The sequence below is a fragment of the Chelonia mydas genome, chromosome 3 (genome assembly GCF_015237465.2).
Source record: "Chelonia mydas isolate rCheMyd1 chromosome 3, rCheMyd1.pri.v2, whole genome shotgun sequence".
Lineage (NCBI taxonomy): Eukaryota > Metazoa > Chordata > Testudines > Cheloniidae > Chelonia > Chelonia mydas.
This window is the reverse complement of record NC_057851.1, coordinates 115,740,373-115,763,372: the sequence shown is the minus strand read 5'-3', so window position 1 is coordinate 115,763,372 and position 23,000 is coordinate 115,740,373. Positions and strand designations below refer to the sequence as shown.

At 42.0% G+C, this 23,000-nt stretch overlaps 1 protein-coding gene across 2 annotated transcripts in view; it reads right to left on the bottom strand.

Moving 5' to 3' along the window:
- Positions 1 to 5,247: 5,247 nt before the first annotated feature.
- The window catches only part of SNX9 (sorting nexin 9), a 94,235-nt gene continuing 76,482 nt past the window's right edge, over positions 5,248 to 23,000 (bottom strand). For both annotated transcript variants that reach the window (XM_037895053.2, XM_043544257.1), the window contains 5 exons: positions 16,602 to 16,678; positions 14,607 to 14,696; positions 13,265 to 13,379; positions 11,833 to 11,924; positions 5,248 to 7,157 (listed from right to left, as the gene is read on the bottom strand). In XM_037895053.2, the coding sequence (XP_037750981.1) occupies positions 7,110 to 7,157; positions 11,833 to 11,924; positions 13,265 to 13,379; positions 14,607 to 14,696; positions 16,602 to 16,678 (422 nt within the window). In that variant the 3' untranslated portion in view covers positions 5,248 to 7,109. The remainder of the gene's footprint in view (positions 7,158 to 11,832; positions 11,925 to 13,264; positions 13,380 to 14,606; positions 14,697 to 16,601; positions 16,679 to 23,000) is intronic.

Below are 23,000 nucleotides of genomic sequence, written 5' to 3'. Positions count from 1 at the left end.
GACTGGTTTCACTGTGTTCAGGGAATGACCAAGACAAAAAATGGGAGCCTAAAGTTGTCTCTAATTCTGTATTTAGGGGCCTAAATAAGTGACTTGTGTCATGAAGTCTGAGCACCCGGTAGCGCCTGTTGACATCAAGGCTCCCATTTAAAAATATCTTGGGCCAAGCCTTCTTTTCTGATGCCAGTTTGTACTTTAACGTGGTGAAGAAGGGAAGTGAGAGAATAGAAGATGGGATAGGAAGAAGTCTTTAGTTGTTCCTCACAAATGTAGGAGTACATTTATCCTCAGATCACTTCTCTGAGAGTTAAATCCATCTAATCGAAGTGCAATGCTCCAACATCACAGTGTATGGTACTAGGAGACGGCAGTGTTTTAGCTTTCAGCATTTCCTCTGCATTCTTCAAAAGGTTTCCATGCAATCTCAGGGGACTCATATGATCTCGCTAACTCCTGGGGCTTCACTACATTGAGCTGCTGTATCTCGCATTTCAGAAGTGGCGTCTCCTGGTCCAATATTGCTTAGTACCTTTCACTCCCTCTGATTAGTGCTCTGCATGAGGTAAAACTGGGATCATAGACTGTTTCAAAGCAGTATTGGCAACACTCCCAGAACATGAGAAGGAAACAAAGAAGGGGGTAGGAAGACACTGGGGAATGGGATGATGAGCTAAAGGAGACTGAAGAACAGAGAAGAGTGTAAATCTAGGAAGAGGCAAGAGAAGAGAACAGGAAAAAATGCCCCTGGTTTTAAAATACAGGGCTGATATTTCCTAGATAGCAGTGTGAGAGGTGCATTAAAATGGCTTAGGTGGACAAAGATAATAGACAAAGGTGGGAGTTCAGCATCTCCCCCCTGCCCCCCCCACACCTCTAGTTAAATAAAAGGGGGGGGGGGTAGCTAAAAGAAATAGCCTTGCAGCAAACAGGCAGGGGACAAGGGTTAGGTGTCATTTTACAGACAATACAGAAAAAAGCACCCCTCATCAACTGTGCCACCCTTCCTTGTACTGAGTAGCACCACTGAAGTCAGCGAGAATGACACTTCTACAACCTATCTTGAAGGATGACCGAACACACTCACAAATCTTGGGAGACAGGCCAGTCCTTGCCTACAGACAGCCCCCCAACCTGAAGTGAATACTCACCAGCAACCACATACCACACAACAGAACCACTAACCCAGGAACCTATCCTTGCAACAAAGCCCGTTGCCAACTGTGCCCACATATCTATTCAGGGGACACCATCACAGGGCCTAATCACATCAGCCACACTATCAGAGGCTCGTTCACCTGCACATCCACCAATGTGATATATGCCATCATGTGCCAGCAATGCCCCTCTGCCATGTACATTGGTCAAACTGGACAGTCTCTACGTAAAAGAATAAATGGACACAAATCAGATGTCAAGAATTATAACATTCAAAAACCAGTCAGAGAACACTTCAATCTCTCTGGTCACTCGATTTCTGATCTCAAAGTGACTATCCTTCAACAAAAAAACTTCGAAAACAGACTCTAACGAGAGACTGCTGAATTGGAATTAATTTGCAAATTGTATACAATTAACTTAGGCTTGAATAGAGACTGGGAATGGTTGAGTTATTATAAAAAGTAATCTCTTTCCCCTTGTTTATTCCTCCCCCACCCCCCCCACACACCCACACTGTTCCTCTGACGTTCTTGTTAAACCCTGGATTTGTGCTGGAAATGACCCACCTTGATTATCATACACATTGTAAGGAGAGTGATCACTTTAGATAAGCTATTACCAGCAGGAGAGTAGGGTGGGGGGAGAGAAAACCTTTTGTAGTGATAAACACCCATTTTTTCATGCTTTGTGTGTATAAAAACATCTTCTGTATTTTCCACAGTATGCATCCGATGAAGTAAGCTGTAGCTCACGAAAGCTTATGCTCAAATAAATTGGTTAGTCTCTAAGGTGCCACAAGTACTCCTTTTCTTTTTGCGAATACAGACTAACACGGCTGTTACTCTGAAACTTCCTTACAGAGTAGTATGCTTCTGTGTCAGTAAGAGCAGCAGATGGGGAAATGAGTGCTTTATGGTCAAATCACTTGCAGATTGAAAAGTCTGATCTAACTCCAGTTCTGGATTGCTCTCTGCAAGGCCTGGCGTGTTTTCACAGAATGTCAGCATGTTTTTTTCGCAATCCTGGTCCTGTCTTTATTCACAAATTGTAAAAAAAAAAAACCTCATCTAACACAGCTGTAGCACTAACACAACATAAACAAGTCAGGCAGGAACTTGGATGGACAGCCAGCCACCTGGGAATAAAAAGTGCCTTTCTACGCTTTCATTGTTCTGGGTGCAGGACCTCTACCCTCCCCAGAAGCCCTTTTTCATCTCAATGAACTGCCCTCCCATTTGCTTTCAGCACTAGCTTTATAAGGGCATGGCTATACTTGCAGATGTAGCGTACTTTGAGTTAAACCAGCCTTCGGAGAGCGCAGTAGGGAAAGCGCTGCAGTCTGTCCACACTGACAGCTGCAAGCGCGCTGGCGTGGCCACATTTGTGGCACTTGCAGCGGCATTGGGAGCCGTGCATTATGGGCGGCTATCTCAGCATGCAAGTGGCTGCAATGTGCTTTTCAAGGGGGGAGCGTGGAGTGTGTAGTATAGATGGGGGGGAAAGAGAGTGGGTTTTTGAGAGCATGTCAGCATGTTGTCTTGTAAGTTCAGACAGCAGCAGACCCTCCCCCCGCCTCGCTCTCTCACATACACAGCATGCCACACTAATGGTTGCTTTGTCTCAGAGGAGATAAGCAGCCAGCTGTCAGAAACGGAGCTTTCAACGGGCATTCCTACAGCCGATTCCAAACAATGACAAGAGCAGCCACTTGACTTAAGGGGATTATGGGACATTTCTGGAGGCTGATCAGAGCGCAGTAAAGCAACACCTCTTCCACACTAGTGCCGTGGCGCTCCAGCGAGGGTGCAGCAAACGTTATTCCACTCGCCGAGGTGGAGTACCAGCAGCGCTGTAGCCGCAGAGTCAAAGCGCTCTATGTGCCTTGCCAGTGTGGATGGGTAGTGAGCTAGTGCGCCCGGGGCGCCCTTATTGCACTGTAACTCACAAGTGTAGCCAAGGCCTTAGTCACAATCTGCTTACAGCTGTCTCTAGCTCCATTAGCTTTAGTGGAATAACTCACGCTTTACACCAGTATAGAATCAGAGCTAAAGCTTTTATATTTATATTGGATGTTTATTTTCAAGTACAGCAGCTCCTTGATGGCAGACTGCAAGATGATCTCTCCTGTGATTGTGAAGCTTACAGTCATGCTGTTTTCTCTGCCAGAGCTAAGAGTAAGTTTATAATCAGCATCTAGAAAGGAAATAGCAATAACTGTCTTCCTGTGTAAAGTTTATCTCCTGCTAAATAAGAACACATTCTTATTTACCATGGAAGCAGTTCTCCATTTCCATCTCCTCTTTTGGTTTGTACATCTAGACATGAAAACAGGTTAAAGTAAGTGATTCCATCAGGTCTTGGCCCCTGAAGGTCAGATGAGGTCAGTGCTCACATGAGAGGATTCTTTGGTGCTGCAGAAAGCAGTGAGGATTCAGCAGTGGCACCCCTTTACCTGAGTCAGTGCTGAACCAGGCCCCTGGAATGGCATGTAGGGGGTTCTCTGTATTACACCTCACCAAAGAACAGCACTTGCAGCCAAAGTCTTGTGGGATGAGCTGTAGTATAGGTGTCCTAGCCATGTTCCACTTCTAGTAACTATCGTAGGCTCTGCCAATCTAGAGTCCTAGCCCCTTTCATTTGCCATTGTGCAGCATGAAAGTTTTTCCTTCTCTCTAGAACAGTCAGTATGGCTCAGTGGAGTCTACCCTGGAAAACAAGAATAATTTTAAAGGGTGTCTAGGACTAAGTCCCTGCAGTTTCAATTGCTTATGGTGAAATTCTTCACTTCCTGGACACAGCTGTTTTGCACTGTTAAATAGCTGGCATGTTCTACTTCCTAGATTACTGCATTTTGATGGTGGAAGAAGTGATCCCTACCCAGTCCTTATTTCCCTTTGAAGTCAGAAGTAAGCCTATTAACACTTAAGTACGGAGTTGCTTTATGGCAGGTGGGGGAGAAGTTCCCATCAATAGTATTTTTTTCCTTTAGAATTGTGATGTCATTGCAGACAAAGAAATTATGCAGCTACTGTTCTCCAAGGAACCATTTGTACATTTATGTTCATATTTTTGCTATACTAGCACTTGGAGAAAGGGGGACTACCCAAATCACTGCACAGGATAGCATTTGTTAACCAACCTGGCATTAAATCTAACTCCTAAAAGGTGCTAAATGTTTTAGGAAGTGGCTTCAAAATTTGACACACATGGAGCTGTCATTGTTTGATAGGATGCATAATTTATTAATTATAGGAAAACATAATATGCCAAGAAATGCATTTCCAAGGCATTTTGGAACTTCCGTGGGTATCATTCAGCCTCATCCTACTACATAAAATGTGCAGTGATTGCACAGCAGTGTACTCTTCTCACATTTTATTGATTATAGGTGGGCATGGTGAGTGTTAGTGCTACAGCTAGGAAAGTCTTGCATTGCTGTGCTCTCCCTGATGCTAACTGAATGATCCCCTCACTTCCCATTTAACTAATTAAGCCAAGAACCTCCCAACATTTTCATTCAGTAGACCACTTCCTTCTCATGGACCCACCTTCCTCTAGCAATACCAACGTACTGCTTGATTGTTTTTTTTAACTCACAGGCAGCAGAACTGAGCAGTCGGGTATTTGCCTTCTCTCCTACATTCTTTATGGAAGAAGTGAGGATGCTTTTTCATTCCTCTGCTGGCCAGGTTGCATAACCTGATGAAGCAAAGCAATGTAGGACACATTTGCACCTCAAACTACATCTTCAACTTAAGAAGCTGTATGATCTTCTCAAGAAAACAGTCTTATGGGTATACATAAATATATATTAGTCTAAGGAATTTATTTTCTAGGACTTAAACAGATTTGCTTGTTTTAAATAGTTTTATATGTCTGACATAGGTGTTACAAACACAGCTTCCCCACACTGGAAATGCACACATTATGCTTAGATTCCCAAACCATCTCCACTAACAGATGCACAACCTGCAACTTGTGCATCAGGGTCAGCTCAAAGCTTGGTAAAAGAATTCCCCCCAGCTAAGAACCAGTTACAAAGAACTTTCATCACAGAAAAATGAATATACAAAGGCTGAAAAAATGTTAGTTTGAAAAGGTGCTTTCAGAATTTACTGTACACGTCGTAACAATTTATTTTATAAGTTGCTTCTACATGCAGGAAAGATCTTACATTTGGTGTAAAACATTTATACACATTCTTTACAATTTGTACATATATTTAAATGGCTGTATCAAATACTGCTCTATGGAATTTGGAAGAAAACTAAATTGAGGGAAAACAAAGTATTTATAAAATATGAACAAAACCTGTGCTACTAAAGAGCATCTGGACTCAGGCTTAGTGATTTTTTGTTTTCATGTTATTCAGGCAGATCCAGATTTTTCTTTTATTGTAAAAATATTTCACAAAAATAACAGCAATACACAACATAGTAAGGCAACAATAGAATCAGCAGAATGTACCCGTCACTTATCATGGCTTTGTGGGTAAAATAAATTATTCCTTAAGTTGTTTATATTTGAGGGAAGATTCTAGCAAAAGCTGCAGTTTGGCATCCTGGCTTGCTTGTGGCATTAAGTGAAATACTGGATGGTAACTATCAGAAGTTTGCCTAAAGTGTAGTTGTTTAGTGGCACTTCGTTAGTAAAGACAATAACTGTGCCATTCATGTGCGGTGAACACCATACCTCATTTGCACCTACAGTATTATTTTTAATAACTTATTTGCCACACATCCTGGATTTTATTCAACACCTCAGAGGTCATGCTTCAGTTTGCACTAGAATTTTTCCCCCCCCCCCCTCTTCCTTTTAGTGGCTGTGGATTCATTTTTTTTAAGCTGAATGGGAGCCAGTAGCATGTTGTACTACTGTGTGAAAACCTGAGTTGGGTAGTAATCTGGGGACTCCTGTCACTTGGGGTCAGAAGTGACTGGAAGTGTCATCTCTGCAGATACTCTGACTTCTGTATGGCAAAGGGGAAGATGATGGCCAGGACACAGCACTAAGTACCCTATTAGAGGTAGCCCATGGCTGAATAATATTTAATGGAGTCAGACTGCTGGTGTGAAAGAATATTTTTCCAGTTTCCTGGAATGGCTCTTTCCTTGGTTAATGTCTCTTCTTTGCACAGTGCATGGCCAGGAAGGGAGGGAGAGCCCAACGCACACAAGCTCTAAGGCTTTGTTCCACAAGAACGGAATATTAAGTAATTATGGAAAAAAGTGAACAATTTGCCAGCCATCATGTTATGGAGACTGTGCTGGAAGTACATGTTGGAAAGCATAACCGTATAGAGCAAAATGATCACCGAACAAAACAATCTTAAGAGATTATCTTGAGTGTGCAACTGAAACATACACAAACTTTACATAACTGCTGAAAGGAATTCCAACAAAAGGCTGAATGGTATATAAGGAAAATAAAAAATATAAAAACCATCTTTTTCAGGCTTATTCACTTTTTTTAAATGAAAAAAATACCTCATGATCTGACACTAGTCAAGAGTAAACTGGAAGAAATTATGACAAACCATGAATCTGTTTGTAATCCATGGAAATGCAGACTAGTTTTACAATTTCGAGCCCTACAACTGAGAGCACTTGCTAGCAAGAGACAGCTTTTGTTTAAAAGATAGATATGGAGGAAGAGTGTTCAAGATAAATATATACCTAAATAACTGGTGCATTTAGACTGAAGAAGTAAACATCAAATTATTTCCACTCTTTTTGCAATTCAGATTTTGTTTTTTTGGCTGGCAAAGACTAATGCGGAGAACAGTAAACATCTTAAACTATTAACTGTTTTTTTGCAATTCAGATTTTTTTCCTTTTGGTGTGGTGTTTTTTGGTTTCTTGGATGGCAAACACTAAAACTTTTTAGTCGCATTGCCCCCAAATCAGAAAAGCACTTCGGAGTTGTTCTTCATTATCCATCCCAGTTTATTTCTACATCACCGGAAAGCGGCCAAGTGCCTGCCTCAGTTTTTGTGCAATCTGGAACAAACAAAAAGAACACATGAATAGCATGACTACTTTACATATTTACATTACATAGCTTTCATGCTCATCTTAGAGCTCTCTGCCAAGAAAATTTCAGTTGATTCATTCCTCAAATATTAAATGTTCAACTTAGAAAAACAGTATTAGTGGATGGAGTGCTTTCCTACCCCAGTTAACGATTCTATGTATTTATAGTGTTCATGAAAGAGATCGGATTGACAGCTCTGGACTCTCCATACCTCTAGCTAGTGACAGAACACAAGATGGCCAGTGCAAGGTTCCTACACTGTTGTACCAATGTGCCTTAGCCCTGACTTGGAGGGACACTGGCAAGAGGTTCGATAATTCTTAAGGCCCATTCGGTGCTTTTCTGCAGAGACCCCATAGTTGCCAATTAGCGCAATTTGATGGGATGCTCCAAACCATAACAGTGTATTGTTTCTTCAGTATTTGGACAATTGTCATTTGCTCAGGCAGTGATGCAACTTTGTTTAAATTAAAAAAAAAATCTCACCCGTTAAAGCTTAACTCTTTAGGCTAAGAAGGTCTTGAGTTCCTGCCAGCAAATGTGGATGCAACTTACATTACTACTTGGTGGATGGGAATTCTTGAACTAATATCAAAAAGGGGGACACACACATAAACCCATTCATGCTTGGATTTAACACACTGGCTAGGTGTGATCTGTCATGCACACTGGGTGGTTTTTCCAAACACACACACACACACACACACGACCGTAATGTCTGGACAATAATTTTAATCAGTTAGGTGTTTCTGAGGGGGTCACTTAGCTGCCAGTTACTATTTTACTCAAGAACATACCATTATTGCATGTTCTCATGTGTTATTCATAGTATTAATAGTTAGTCTGGCCACTTGCCATTAAACTCGTAGGACCCAATTCTCATTTACGCTAAAGCTATTTTACACCAGCCTGGCAGTATGGGGTGGGGGGTGGCGCTTAATTTGCAGTTTTGGCCACATCACCCTGGAGAGAGCAGGGGTAATGCTAACTACACATATCCCTGAGCCTGCTGGGGCAGCTGCACCAGAGAGTGAAATCACCTTGCTGGCAGATAGGGGATCATTATCACTACCTTTCTCTCTGTGATTCTGTCAGACAGCTGTTAAATCTGGTAGCACTACCTACTGAAGTTGCCCAACACTGTAAGACCCTGTTTTTCAGTTGTATGCCGAACTTTAACCACTTGGGCTGAAATTTCCCAGGCTGGGTTTCTGTCACAGGCTGAATCTTTTTGAAAATTTCAGTGAAAATGGTTTAGCGATTTCTAGGAATGAGCTGACATAAAAATACATTGTTATGCACATGTTAAAAAATTCTAGCAACCTTTTCTTTTAAGAGCTCATGCTTTGGAATGGAGACTTAAAATTAGGCAGTGTTTGGTGTTTTGTATCAGGAATGGGCCTTTTGCTGTCCCCATGAAAATCCAACCAAATTTGGTAAAACTAAGCCTTTGAAGTTGCAGTTCACGCATGCCCACTAGACATGTAAAAGTTTAACAGCTAAACTCTCTGAAGATTCAGTCCTCAATGTGTATGTTCAATCCCTCCTATCTCCTAGTGCTCCCCTGACTGCATCACCATCCTTACAGGGCAACTGAGCTTGCTCCAGCCATCAGGGCAAAATCTGTAATAGCTGCTCCTCTGGCCCAGACACCAGAACAGAGCAGGGAGCTGGTCTCTTGTGCTCCCAATGATGACCCTACTGGCACCCAGGCAACAGGGAGGAGGAAGTGGTCTGATATGAATACAGAGGGGGGAAAAGCTGGACTGGGGGAAGGAAAGTAGGACAGTAATAGTTTAGGACAAAGAGTCTCGGAAAACTGGGCTGGCGGGGAGGAGAGAAACTCTGACTGGGGGATGGGAAGAGGCTGGGAGATGGTGTGGAAATCATGGGGGGCAAAGCCAGGAACCAGTTGGCAGGGGAGTGGTCTCTAAAATCAGATTCGGAGATAGGGGAGACAGACTGTAAACCAATAGGCGGAGGAGGGGCAGAGGAAAAGGAAGACAGATTTGACAAGCAGATAGGGTGCAGACTCAGATGAGGGAAATGGGCAGTGGGGAGAAGACAGATCTGATGAGGAGCCTGGGCAGGAGGCTGAGTGGGACTGGGAGCTGGGAGGGGGTGGGGACAGGAGAAAGGAACTGGGACTGTCTGGGCAAGGAGACTGGGACTAGGACAAGCAGACTGGGAAGACAGGGAAAATGGGCCTGGAACAAGAAGCCCGAAGAATGGAGACTGGGACTGGATAGGCAAGAAGAATAGGATTGGGACAAGGAGTCAGGGGTGTGGAACAGGCAGAAGAATGTTCCACTAAAACACTCCCCCTTCAGAGCCTGAAGAGAAACCCAGGTTTCTTGAGACTAACCATTCTTCTACTGTCAGGAAATATCCATGAAATCCACTGGCAAAGTGCGTTTCTCTTCACCTTTTAGTGCTGGTCTCCACGGAAAATGACAATTTATTACTGCTATTAGTTACTCCATTAGTTCAAGTGGCAATAGTCTATGTGCTGTGAATATAAAAGGCTCCTATTCTACTGATGACTCATGGGAGGGGGGGGTCAATAAGATGCCACATGACGAAATTTCTGTCTTATCAGTTTGTATTTTGAAAAACCCTAATAAATTATGTACAAATACTACATCAGATTTGTTAAGTGAAGCATTCAAAAGTTAGAAAAAGCCAGAATTAAGGTCGCCTGTGCAAACTTAGCAAGACCTTTTGTGCGTATGCATCATTGTACAGTCTTTGATTACATGATCACATACTAGTTTTTCCCACAGGATCCTACCTCCCATTCAGTGCACTGGATGGATGGTACTCACTGAATGAGCAACTATTCAATATTTAGTTTTTTTCCTTGTTGGTCAATGTATGTTTCTAGGACTTATTTACTGCACACTAGTCAAACACTAATTAATCTATTTTCACAATGTCTGTGTGTGATGAGCGAGGGGTATTATTCCCATTTACAGACAGAAAGATGAGACACAGAGAGATGAAGGTCAAAAGTAGCCACAAATTTTAGGTACTCTATTTGAGATGCCTTGGACTTGATTTTTCAGAGTAGTTAGCATAATATAGCACTTTATACATTCAAAGCATAGCTCCCAATGACTTCAGTTGAGCACCATAGAAAGGTCCATGAGGCAAGTCTGCCTTCACAACAGGGTTTGAAGAGCGTGCAGTATATAAGGCGCGTGGCCCCATACTGAACAATAAAGAGAAAAAATTTACTCCTGAGGGAATTCTGCACCAAAAAAATATTCCACGCACAATATTTTACAATTCTGCAAAATTCTGTATATTTGTCAAAACACCACCATTTTCAAATTTGCTGACAAATATTTTGAAATAAATTACCAAAATAATTGAAAATGGTGTGATTATATTGTGTTATTTTGACAAATAAAATATGCAGAATCTTGCAGAAATTTAAATTTTTCAGTGCAGAATTCCCTCAAAAGTACCAGGGTTCTGTGTGGTGCAGTCTGGGTGTGGGCAGCCCAGTGGGCCGTCTGGGTGCAGGGGGGAATCTGGGTGCACAGGGGCTTGGTGTGAGGTTCTGGGTGCAGGGGGAATGAGACTCTGCCGGGGGGGGGGGAGGGCACGAGGTGAAGGTGGTTAGGGCTCAGTGGGGCGGGGACTGGGACTTGGTGGGGTTGGGGTTCGGGTTCAGGGTGTAGCTAATTGGGGCTCAGTGGGGTGGGGGGGTCTGGGGTCTCCTGATGCAGGGGATGAGGCTCAGTGGGGTTGGGGAAGGAGTTCTGGGTGCAGGGAACTCCTGAAATGGAGGGAGCTTGGTGTGGGTGTTCCAGGTGCATGGGTGGGGAGAGGGGTCACTGTACAGGGAGCTTCCCTGCCACCCCCACTCTGCACCTGGAACTCTCCCCCCGAGCCTCACCCCCACACAGGCACATCCTCCCCCCACGGTGCAGAGCTTCCATCAGCCAGGGGAAGTTTCTGGGGCTTGATCTGACCCAGCTCTGGCTGCTCCATGCAGGGAAGGAGGAGGTGCAACTCCATCTCCATCTTCCTCCTCCTCCTCCTCCCCCCCACCCCTCCAGCTGGGACTAAGATCCCTGGGTGGCCAGGACATCACCAGACCCCTCTTCCCCGAGCTGCTTGAACAGACGTGTCTGAGCTGCCATGAAGGGTGAGTGAGCACTGGTGCAGGTTCTCTTTGCTTCCCCACAGAAACCATTTCCTGCAAGGAAGCAAAGGGATTCTGCAGGGGGCAATTTTCTGCTGCATTGCAGTTGCGCAGAATTTCCCCAGGAGTAAAAATATCAAAGAGCTGTTCATTAAGTGAGCATAAGCATTTCCTAACTTCCAGTGCTTGACTTAGCAGCTTTAATAATGTTATTTTAAAGAAGTCAATCTGAGTGTAATATATTATACGTTAAGTTCCATGTGCTGCAAAGTTTTGGTTTTGGAAGTCTCTACAGAAAACGTTCTTTCAGTTCATCCTTTGTCCCTGTACTTTTTTGTTAAATTAAATGTAAAATTGCCTTTCAAGCAACTGCTTTCAAAGAGATGTGCACATGCAGAATGATTAATACACAGCTAATGTTTCTGACAGATAAAATAAGTGGCCTCACAGCATGCACTAGAAACCAGTATTGATATGCTGCAGCTTACCGTTTCATAAAACTGTGCCTGCTGTTCCAGGTAGAGGCGGATCACGTTATTGTAGTCATAAATCCGGTTACTGTGGAAATGATTCATCTCCGCTGTAGTCAAAACACAGGATACAAATTAATTTAGAAAAATGCTCATCAACAAGAGCAGTTTCATTAGTTCAGATTAGTTACTGTGTTAATTAGGAGTGCAGCCTTTTTTTTTTTTTTTTTTAAACTCAATTCAGCACCAAACGCAGTCAGTGCAATTACTCTGGGAATACTATTACTTTGCACTTTTGTAGTATCTTTTCTCCATGGAGCTTACATTACTTTACAAACAAATTAAGTCACACAATAGGGATTCATCAGTCACTGAAATGCAGCCACGTTTGGTGTCAATCAACAGTTATATAATAGTACACAGCAACAGAGTTTACTAAATGAAATAAAAAGGATATTATATCCAATTTAAAAATTGTAGGCAAAAATGGGATTACTTAAACTGGAATTTGGCAAGGATGTTGGGGTTAACATCCACACTCTTATGAAAAGGGAAAAGCAGTAATTTTTATTAATTAGTGCAAAGATTGCTGCTGTCAAGCGCTGTCACCCAATACTGTATGGAAACATTGGTTCATTGACTCTGAGGAAAGAGCATCACTTACTGAATCCTCAACATCTTGAATTGCAGCATCTTGGTCTCTCATTCAAATACTGACCCAGCCTGCCTACTTAACTTGCAAGATCTGAGAGAATCACAGAATTTAGCAGTTTGGCTTGTGGCTAGGTATGGAAGTAATTCTATGGAACACAATCAATACCCAGCAGATAAGATCTACCCTCAAGAAACAATCAATGGCCTTCATTAGTTTTATATCCTGATTCAGGCAAGCACTTAAAAGATTTTGTTTGGGCTGGAAAGTTTTCCGAGTACAGCTCTCTCCCAATAAAGGACTCCAGCTACTCCTGTTCTTTGAAACTAAAATGTACTTGAACCAACTCTAAAACTTTGGCTGTAAAAAACAAGCACTTTGGTACGAAGTAAAATACCATTTGCTTTTTTTCAGACTCGAATTCTCAATAGCAATGGCAGCTGGGGATATTACCTAGAAGTAAATTCTACTAGCAAACCTCCTAGGGAGGCAGCATTGCCTAGTGGCTAGAGTCCTGGACTGAGACTCAGGAGGCCTGGATCCTACTCCTGACTCTGCCACTACCTGCTGATGACCTTGGGCAAGTCACTGTCCCATTGTACCTCAGTTTACCCATCTGTAAAATGTGAATGTGCTGACCTAATTTGTAAAACTCTTTGAGATCTATGGATGAAAAGTGCTACATAAGAGCTAAATATTCTTATTCCTAGTGCAGCACAGGATTTCCCTTTAAAATTTTCCTCTTAACTAGTCTTTCAAAGTCTGTAACATTGTCACTGAACTTCAAATTTGTTTTACCTTGTAATGCATAAGCCATGGTGCTTACACGCTTCACCATGTTCTGCTTATCCTGTGGTGTTATTTTACTGGTTGCGACTAATTTATCGCTTTCCTTCACTTTTTCTATTGCTCCCTGTTAAGACCAAAATGCAGGATGATTAAAACAATAATCAATTAAAGGTTATCATATTAGCTTAAAACAGGGGTTCTCAAACTGGGGGTCAGGACTCCTCAGGGGGTTGCAAGATTATTACATATTAGCCCCCACCCCAAACCTTGCTTTGCCGCAAACATTTAGAATTGTGTTAAATGTATTAAGAAGTGTTTTTAATTTATGGGGGGGGGGGGGTTGCACTCAGAGGCTTGCTATGTGAAAGGGGTCACCAGTATAAAAGTTTGAGAACCATCGGCTTAAAACAAGAACTCGACAGACCCATAGCATGTGTACAAATCTGATTTTGCCTTTCAGTACTTTCCCCCAAAATGTGTTGTTTAATTTTAGATATCTTCTGATTATGCCAGTGGGGGGAAATGCCAGAAGACATGAGCACTGATTACAAGCACACTGAAACAGGGTTTGATACACAAAAGTTAACAATCATATTTATAGGAGGGGATAATAGGCCAAGCTTCCAAAATATAATGGAGTTCTAGATGGACCATATCTAAACACTTACAGCTTCCAAATGCTTCTAGGACCTATTATCTATTCATCCAAGATTTGTGCAATGTAAACTGCTTCAAGAGAACTTATTTCCCAAAAGGACCCATTTACTATCAGTGACTTAATGACGTTTATGTAGCCTTTGACTAGTAGGAATATTTAGTCATTTGTACTTTATTTGTGGGAGAATTAAGGTGTGCCTGGCAAATCAGCTACTTAGAATGAGCCCCTTTTTTGTGCTCATACAATTCTTTATACTATAATTTTTTCTGTATTAATATTGGTCTATTCTTATATCAGATGGTCACATTAGCTTCATTAGTTGTATAAAGGTAAAGGACATTACGAGCCTCCACCAGTATATACTACTTTTAAGGTTGAATAAATGCTGATGAAAAGCTAGAAATTTCATGATTATTGCTAAAAGAACAATAGTTTTGAAAAAGGCCTTCAAAAAAAAAAATCCCCTCCTCCCCTGAGAATTTCTCATTTGCAAAGATTCCGTTGCTATCTTCCTACAGGTTTCCAGCAATACGGACATTAGGAGTATGGGCAAATTAAATATCTGAGTGCAGGACAAGCAAAGTATTGATTTTACACATGCACATCCCTCCCTTTTACTCCCCACTATGCCCCCAACTTCATCTATCCTGTGAACTCCTCTCCCATCCTTACCCCACCCCCAAAAACAGTTACCTTGTGAGCTCCTATAATGTCAGGGAAGCAACCAAGAAATCCCTTGTATTCATGATTAGTTTCCATCAGAAAATGGAGATCTTTCCTTGGCTAATAAAGAGAATTCAGCAATTATTAAGAAAGAAATATTTATGTCATATTAATGTCAGAATTTAATAGAAAGTTACACATATTGAACAAGAGCTGTAAGGCCAAAAAAATATCCAGAGGCAAAAGAAAAAAAAATTATAACATGAGAAAAAGGTTATTGTATTTAAAATTCGCTGCCACCCAATGTAAAGATAACTAGTTCTAGATAAAGACAAGAATTTATGGATTTTAAACACACTTTAATGTCCAGTCTTTAGCTGGAATACATGTAAAGGCAGTGAAGATTGTCCCATTATTTTTAATATATAAGGCTATATCAGGGAACAGAAGTTCGGGGGCCTCAGTGAACATAAAATCAATAGGGTAAACACTCAATGCCACTTTTAAAAAGCTTGTGTTCCATATTTTACTTAAATTATTGTAGCTAGTAATCTCAAGGTTCCACTGAAGAGTTTTTCCAACCACAGCAGTGACAAAACAAATCATTATCCACAAATACAGTGCAGATAAATGTACCCAACCAGCTATTACTTTCAAAAAGTTAAGGTGTTTTAAAAAAACAAATCACTTCCTAATGTAACGATGGATTTGAAAATAACTTTGGACTCTGGAGATTAAGCATTACATGAACAGTCAGCAGGTCCTAAACAAAGCCAAATTTAAGGCCTGAACACTGAGGCAGGTACAGGATCCATTTTTTAAAATTAGGGACTTAAAAGTTAAACCCAATGAAGTAATGAGACAAAACAATACATATGAGGGGCAGCATGATCTAGACCCAAGCCACTGTCCATACTAAGAAAGTTTTTGAAAAATTTCCCATCATTGCTTAATGGCATTAGTAACAGTGGGAGACCTAGTAGACAGCCTGTGCTGACACCACAAAGTCGCATTTAATCAGTTGTGGAGATAATCAATTTGATCTATTGAAGGCCAAGATGTCTGATACAAAGGAGATCCTTTTCTAGCATCATTCTTTCAGCTGACATAGAGAAGAGAAATAATTTATAATGCAAGTTATTTCTCCTGGGGGAATTCTGTGCCAATGCGCAATGCAGAATTTAATGTTGAGTGTGGAGAATTTGGTTTCCCCCGCAGAAGTGGGCTGCAGTGCTGCTAGCTGCCACTAGGGGATGGTGGACCTGGCAGAGCCCAGCTTGTACATCGAAGATGCTGTGTGTGTGTTTGGGGGGGGGGGGAGAGGGGAGAGAAAGGGAGGGAGGGAGCTAGAGGGTTCCTAGCAGCTGCAGTTCCCAGCATGCCCCGAGGGACGGAGATGGCAGTGTGCAGGGAAACTCCATGCAAGCCTGGGACCAAGCATCAGGCTGTTTCTCCCTCTGGATCCCTGGGCTCTGTGGGGGGAGGGGTTTCTGGTATCTGGGCAGGGAGGGGCCCTGTAGCTGGGCTCGGCGGGGGGCAGGGGGGAGAAGGGGACAGAGAAACAAACTGGGTTGTCATAGGAGTTTCTTTAACTCTCTCTCTCCCCCCCCCCCGCCCAAGGAGTGTGGAGAGAGAGAGTGAGTGTGAGTGTGTGAGTGTGAGTGTGTGAGTGTGAGTTGTTTCAGACCTACTTGCTGACAGGTATTTTGAAATAATTACCAAAATAACTGAAACCGGTGTGATTATGTGGTGATATTATTTTGACAAATAAAATTTGCAGAATTTTAAAATATTATCCACAGAAATTTTTCATTTTTTTTTTGCGCAGAATGTCTCCAGGAGTAAAGTTATTAAAAAACTTAAATTATAAGGCAATTTTGAAATATTGATTTTCTTATGGATGTAAAAATGTATTAAGTAACTCTGCAAGAAAGTCAGAGCAGAAGGAAAACGTGATCAAATCCCATTGTATGTTGTCGTGTAATGTATATTGGATTGACTTGCATTCTATTAGAGTTTTTATACCTGTTCTGCCACCAGACTGGCAATTTCTTCATACGTTTTTCCCGCTTCTGTTATTGCTTCATTGAGATCAGATTCTCCTAAAAATATATTTCAAATTAAGGTGGAGTAACAAATTCACAAATACAGTTGCTGAATAAACAAATGGATTTCAAAATCAGGCTAGTTTTGAGTAATGAAAGCCTGTGCGCTGCTGTAGTTATTATATATTTACAAAAAATATACAAAAGAGAAAGGGAGCAAACATTGTTCAATTCTGGTATACTGGTATCATTAGCGAGGGGATGGCTTTTAAATTACTAACATGATAAAAAGGCATATTTACATATTCGGCATTCACCTTGCACAAGTTAACTACAGTGACCGGCGCTTTGTGTTTAACATTTTTATTAATATTTAATATTTTTAATATTTAATATAACACCTATTTTTAAAATATTTAATTACTGCATTTATAAGGAAGGATAGGGATTGTCAGAGGGTAAGATAAGCCGACTAAAGCAGGGGAAGAACCTGTGTAGACACATTTTATTAAAATTAGGAGAACAAAAAAACCAAAACCCTACAGTTAAAAAGATGTGTCTCGCAGTTAATAAATATAATGACTTTTCTTTGATGGTCTAACTAGCAGTATTGCTAATCCCAAGCATTCAAAAGTAATGAATCAGGCCCCGGAAAATCATGAGATTTCCAAAAAAAACCCCCAAAACACAAAACAAAAAAACCCACCCTACACATTTTGGGTTATTTCTTCTTTGCCATCTGGTTTCTAAGCCTTTAGGATACACTTCAGTCACATTTTCAAACTTTGCTCTTCAACCATGAGGACTAGAGACTTGTTTTTAAAATAAAGGTTGAGATTCTCACGATTGCATGCCTCCCGGAACTGGGGCTTTAAGAAAAATACCAAATACTGTATGAGCTGGTAACACTCAGAGCACTACGCAGAACAAAGAGTAATAACCATGAAATTCTTCTTAAGGCATTTTTGAGTCTTCCCAAAGAATGATTGTAATGATTTTCCATCCTGGCCTTAGCTTGTTCAAGTCTTCTTGGCCAACGGAGAGTTATGAAAATGAGCTGGTGGAGCATATCTGGCAGGCTACCAGTAAGCATTATATAAGAGCAACTGCACACTATCCCCTTCTCATGAAAAGGGATCCCAACTATCTCCTTTTTTTTGGCCTGACAAATGGTTTGACAGTATTATTATGGATACAAATACATTGAATATAGGGGTATTTCTCCATTTTCTGAAGATCTTATTTACTAAAGACAGAACCTATTATTAATAGCAAGGGCTTAATGTTTGGCAACTGAAGAGATGCACCAGAATAAAACTAATTTATGAGTCATATTTTTACTAAAAGAACCAATTTGAAATTTAGCAGCTGCTTTGTCTCACCTGTGTGAACTGATCAGTGTTAAGAAGAGGGAGAGATATTAAAGTCAGGGTATGTCCTAAAGGAGGAGAGGAAATAAAGGAAGACAGAGTGGCAATCAGATCCAATGTTCAGACTGTTTCATTAGCGTGATTTCAGAAACTGGAGAGCTCCCAGATGTGCACTGCTATAAGCTGCAGAACTTGAGTAATATCTGAATTTCTGGACTTTGATAAGAATGGTGTCTGAAAAATGTTTCTCTTTCTCCAATGTTTTAAAAATGTTTAGTCATGCCATTTTCTGCCTGCCTGGAGTTCTGAAATAATTTTGAAGGTAGATACCTTCACAATAAAAGACTTCAAGATATGTAATTCAGAGGAGATCCCTTCAGAGGCTTGAACTACAGGGAAAATTTTCAAGGACTGCAATTTCCTAGTTTTGCAATTCCATAACTGCACGGGGGAATCTTTCTGAACATAAAGACAAGCTGCTGTTTAGGTACCTTTCTCCTGGGCTATATTTGAGACAGAATGGAGCACTGGTTGAATTAGAAAAGGAAGTTCTGGGTCGTGCTTCTAATGAGGGCGGGGGGGGGGGGGGGAGAGAGAGAAGAGTATCACAAGTTGATTGGCTTTTCAGAACGCTAACATTTGCCCCTTCCCATCTTAGCAAGGGAGGGTATATGCATGTGTATTTCTGATTGGGTGGGCAAGGTTATCAAGGACTGCTCCTCACTTTCCTCTTCCTTGTCCATAATGCATCCAAGAAACCTTCATGGATTGGAGCTGGGGAGAGTGGAGCAGAGCATAGCACAGCTATAGGGTGGTGATAGGGCATCCCAACCCACCTCTTTAGAGAGGAATCAGGGTGTGGAAGATGGCAAGGTACAAGTGGTGTCAGAAGGGGTTCCACAGGCTACCATCAGCAGAGGGCATGAGGTCTTGCCTCTATCCCAACCAAGCTGGTTCACATGATCCTTTCAGTGATAGGAAAGCACAAAATACAAGGGAGAAGGAAATGTTTTTATTCCTTGTGCAAAATTAAGCAAATGTTTGGAGGCCCCCATAGCACTCAGTGATAGAGGAAAAGCTCATTTCAGGGGAAAGGAGGGTGATCCTCAAGTCCAAGGCAGGACCAGGAGATAGATATGGCAATGTTACAAAAATCCCCATCTCCATTAAATTAGATACACTGGTTTATTCCAATAGGGCAGACAGGTCAGATGTTAATGGGCAAGTTTTTAATCCCTCATTCTGGGAGAGAGTTCACATTTGGGCCAAGAAATTAAAGCCAAATTGGGGGCTGGACCACGTGGTTAGGGCCAAACACAAACAAGAATTTGTAGCTGAAGTTGGTGGGAAAGTAGGAGGAGTTCCAATGCCAAATCTTTGGTTATTCCCTTTACAGGTGGGGCCTCACAGGAATACTGTTTTATTCATCAAGGCTCCTTAGTGAATCTTCTATTGTGCTTGGTCTGCTACTCCTCATTAAATGCTTTTATGTGCAAGGTTAAAATAAATGTGGCCGGGGTGCTCAACTGACAAAGGGTGAATTAGGGGTGAATCTGCCTGAGGGTAGAACTAAGACTTTAGTCTGTGTGATTTTTCAGATTAAGGGTTGTTATTACTCAGATATGGCCCTGCCCAGGAGCTGTCCATATCACACCCAGCTTTTGAACGGTTTTGTATAATGCGGGAATGAGCTGTTATTTGTGCAGTGTGTTTACCCCAACTGATTACTATTTGAAGCTTCCTGTTCACTAAAGGAGATATGGGCCAGGTGAGTGTGTCCAGCTACATGGAACCTTTCAGCAGATGGCAGGATGTTTGGGGTTCCCTTTAACCATAAAGGAAAGAGAAAAGGATTCACATGCAACAACTGACATATTTAGCATAGAATTAGACATAGCAGAAGGGATCCCTCCTCCCTGGGGATAATTAGAGGGCTTATGGGTATTGATTCAGGGAACTAAAAGTTCTTAAAAGCAGCAAACCCACTAAAGAACAGTTACAGATGATCCTAAGGGATCCAAATTTGACTGTAAGGTGGAAATGCCCAGCAGGGCATTCTGTGAAAACCTAGTAGCTGCCCCCACAGGTGTTAAACAGCCCTTGTTTGTCACTGTAACAAACAAGATATGAGAGGAGGGTGGGGCAGGAGAAATGGGGGGGAATTCCTGAAGGAGTTCAATATAGTGTCATATTAGCAAGCCAACTGGAGATACATAGATACATTTGGTGTTAACTCAGGTTTTACATTATCAAGAGGATTGATGTATTCAAAAGTGGCCTAAGGGGTGACTTGAAATGGGTGTACACATTAGCTGCCAGTTAGTAAAGTCTGTGCAGCTAATGCAGAGGTTATACGCCTGTGTGTTGCACTGTTATTAAATATCTTTTCACCACAAGACAAATTCTTTGTATTGATACTGGTTTTGCCAATGCTCTCAATTTCAGAAGGGCAGATTCTGGTAACTAATGCTGTTTGCCAGTCAAAACTGGTTACCAACACCCTGTTCTCTGTGGAACCATAGCTACTGACAGCCTTAAACACTGGCAGAGAACTCCATTGACTCAAAGACATTCTAGGTTTTCACGGCAGGTTTCATTGAGTTCCGAGTTAGGAAAGGCATCCGCTCAGGATTGGCCCATTGCCAAAAACTCCTGGTGGTGAGATAAGTGGTGTGACTAGTGCACCACAGGTTGGCAGCATCCACCATGGGGCCAGTCCGTTTGTTGCTAGCTGACAGGATTTGCAGAATAATGTGGGGAGTTTTATTAGGGAAACTTGCCCAGGGTGAGAGGACCCAGCATGCAGGTCAGGCACCCCCATAGCCACTCAGATTTGGTTTAGTTAGGGCCTTGCCTATACTTTGCCATTGTAGAGGGAAAGCCGTTTTATTTAAGCCTCCTTTCCTTTACACCGAAGAATGCCACAAGTACTGCAGTGTTGTCCCTGTGCCACGGGAGTACTCTGGAACTGGCTGGTGCATGGCTCAGACAAGGGTCTGTGTTCCTATAGCAGCGATTCCCAAAATAGATCAGACAGCACACAGGATCATGTTAAAGGAACACCTGGATGAATGGGTGTATCGAGTGAAAACTTGGAGGGTGTGCTTGCCTCTGCATATGCATGAGGCAGGCTTTGTGCATGCGTATTTGGGCGTGTTAGTGAACTACAAGATCTCAATTTGCTGTATGATCAGAAAGAGATTCTTACCTGGGGCTCAATAAAGTAAATTCAGCACATACTCTCTTTAGGATTGGTGCAGCCTCCATGGGCATGGATTTTTGGATGTTTCAGGCTATTGAAGGTAAGACGTTAGAGAGCCTATGTCTACGCGATGGAGGAGTCAGCAGAGCAAGTAGGGAGCATATGTTAAATCCTGTTTCTCATTTTTAGGGGAAATCAGAATTAATGTAGCTCTCTGGATTAGTGGGTACTCAATGGTACACTGGCTTGATAAGCAAGTGGTTACATCAGCAGACTGGTCTCAGCTGGGCTTCAGAGCCAAAGGTCTCTATACCCGCTTGGCAAGAGCAGCATGTTATGGGACATTCCTGTCTCTCTTTCTTGCACTGATCTGTGGACATTTCACATTGCCTAGCATGCCGATAGTCCATTAGGGAAGACTTATCTTAGTACTTGCACCAGGCTCAATTCGAAAATTAACAGTCAGTGGGATTTAGGGTGGATTACATAGCTATGGCCAAGGACCAGGTTGGTCTGGTCAGAAACACTCACAAGGCAGATGTGTCAGAGCTGGCAGACATGCACAAATAGATTTGATCAGGAGAACCATGAAACAAGAAGCTGCCAGTCTTTCTGCCTCTTTTGGATCTGTGATGATGGTCAAAGAGAGCAGGAATGATGTCCCTTAACCATGGAGGGAAAAGAGTCCACTTATCTGATAAAGGATCCAGTATGTGGTTGAGCTATCAAAAAGAAAGACCAGGTTTGACAAGAGTTAGCTGCCAGACAGTTGGGGGGTAGGGGGAAGAATGCAACCAAACAATTTGCTGGCATCTCTGTAAATGGCTGCCAGGGGAGAGCTCTGAGGATAAACAGGAGTAGGGGACCCAGGAAGGACTGGTGGACTCCACAAGCCTGTGGGGTGAGACGAGGTGTTAAGTCTTCACATACTCATCTATCCTATCATTCCTCTTCACAGGGGGGAGGGTGATGGATTCAGCACTGGGCTGACTCATGAATTGAGTGGTGGAGGGTTGGGTAAGGGAGCCAATTCTGATTCTTCGGCTATACAGCGTGAAGCCATTTAACCAACTTTGTGGATGGGAGGGGAAGTGTCTCAGCAACCCCTTTAATATTAAAGTTAAAGTTAAAGCAGCAGCCTGCTGCTTTAAATCCATTCATGTGTCTATGTCCTCATTCTTCTGCATGTCCAGTCAATCACAGAATAACAGCATCCAAACCAGACATCACATGAGATTGCACACTAACAGCAGACAGCTGAATGACTAGTAGTGAAGAAGAGATTTAAAGCAATTTGTGTACTCCACTTGTTCGGTCTTTTTTTTTTTTTTTTTTTGAGAAGTGAATTTTGAAGCGAAGAATCCCATATACTTAATTTAAGGAAAACAGACTGTTGTACCAGGTGTATTAAGTAGTAAAATATACGGGATCAGGACAGAGGATAATCAACTGGAAGGAAGCAATTTCTCTTAGCAAGACACTAGGGTGCAACCAGGTATGCCTAAGGGAGTAGCAAAGGGAAATATCCCTGCCTACTTCCCAATTACCATGGTCTCTATTTTCCATACCATTCAAAGATGCTGAAAATCAAATGACCAGGTTCCTTCGTAAGGCTGATCTGCAAGTTTGCATCCTAGCTTTTAAAGCCACATTCTTTGTTTTCCCTTTACCCTGGTAAAAGAATGTGTGTTATAATTACCAAAGTAACGTTTCAGTCTCTTCCCAAAGATTCATGCTACAGGTTTTGTTTGGCTCCAGCCCGAATTTGTATGCAGAGCACTTTACATATTTAAGGTCTACGTCAAGT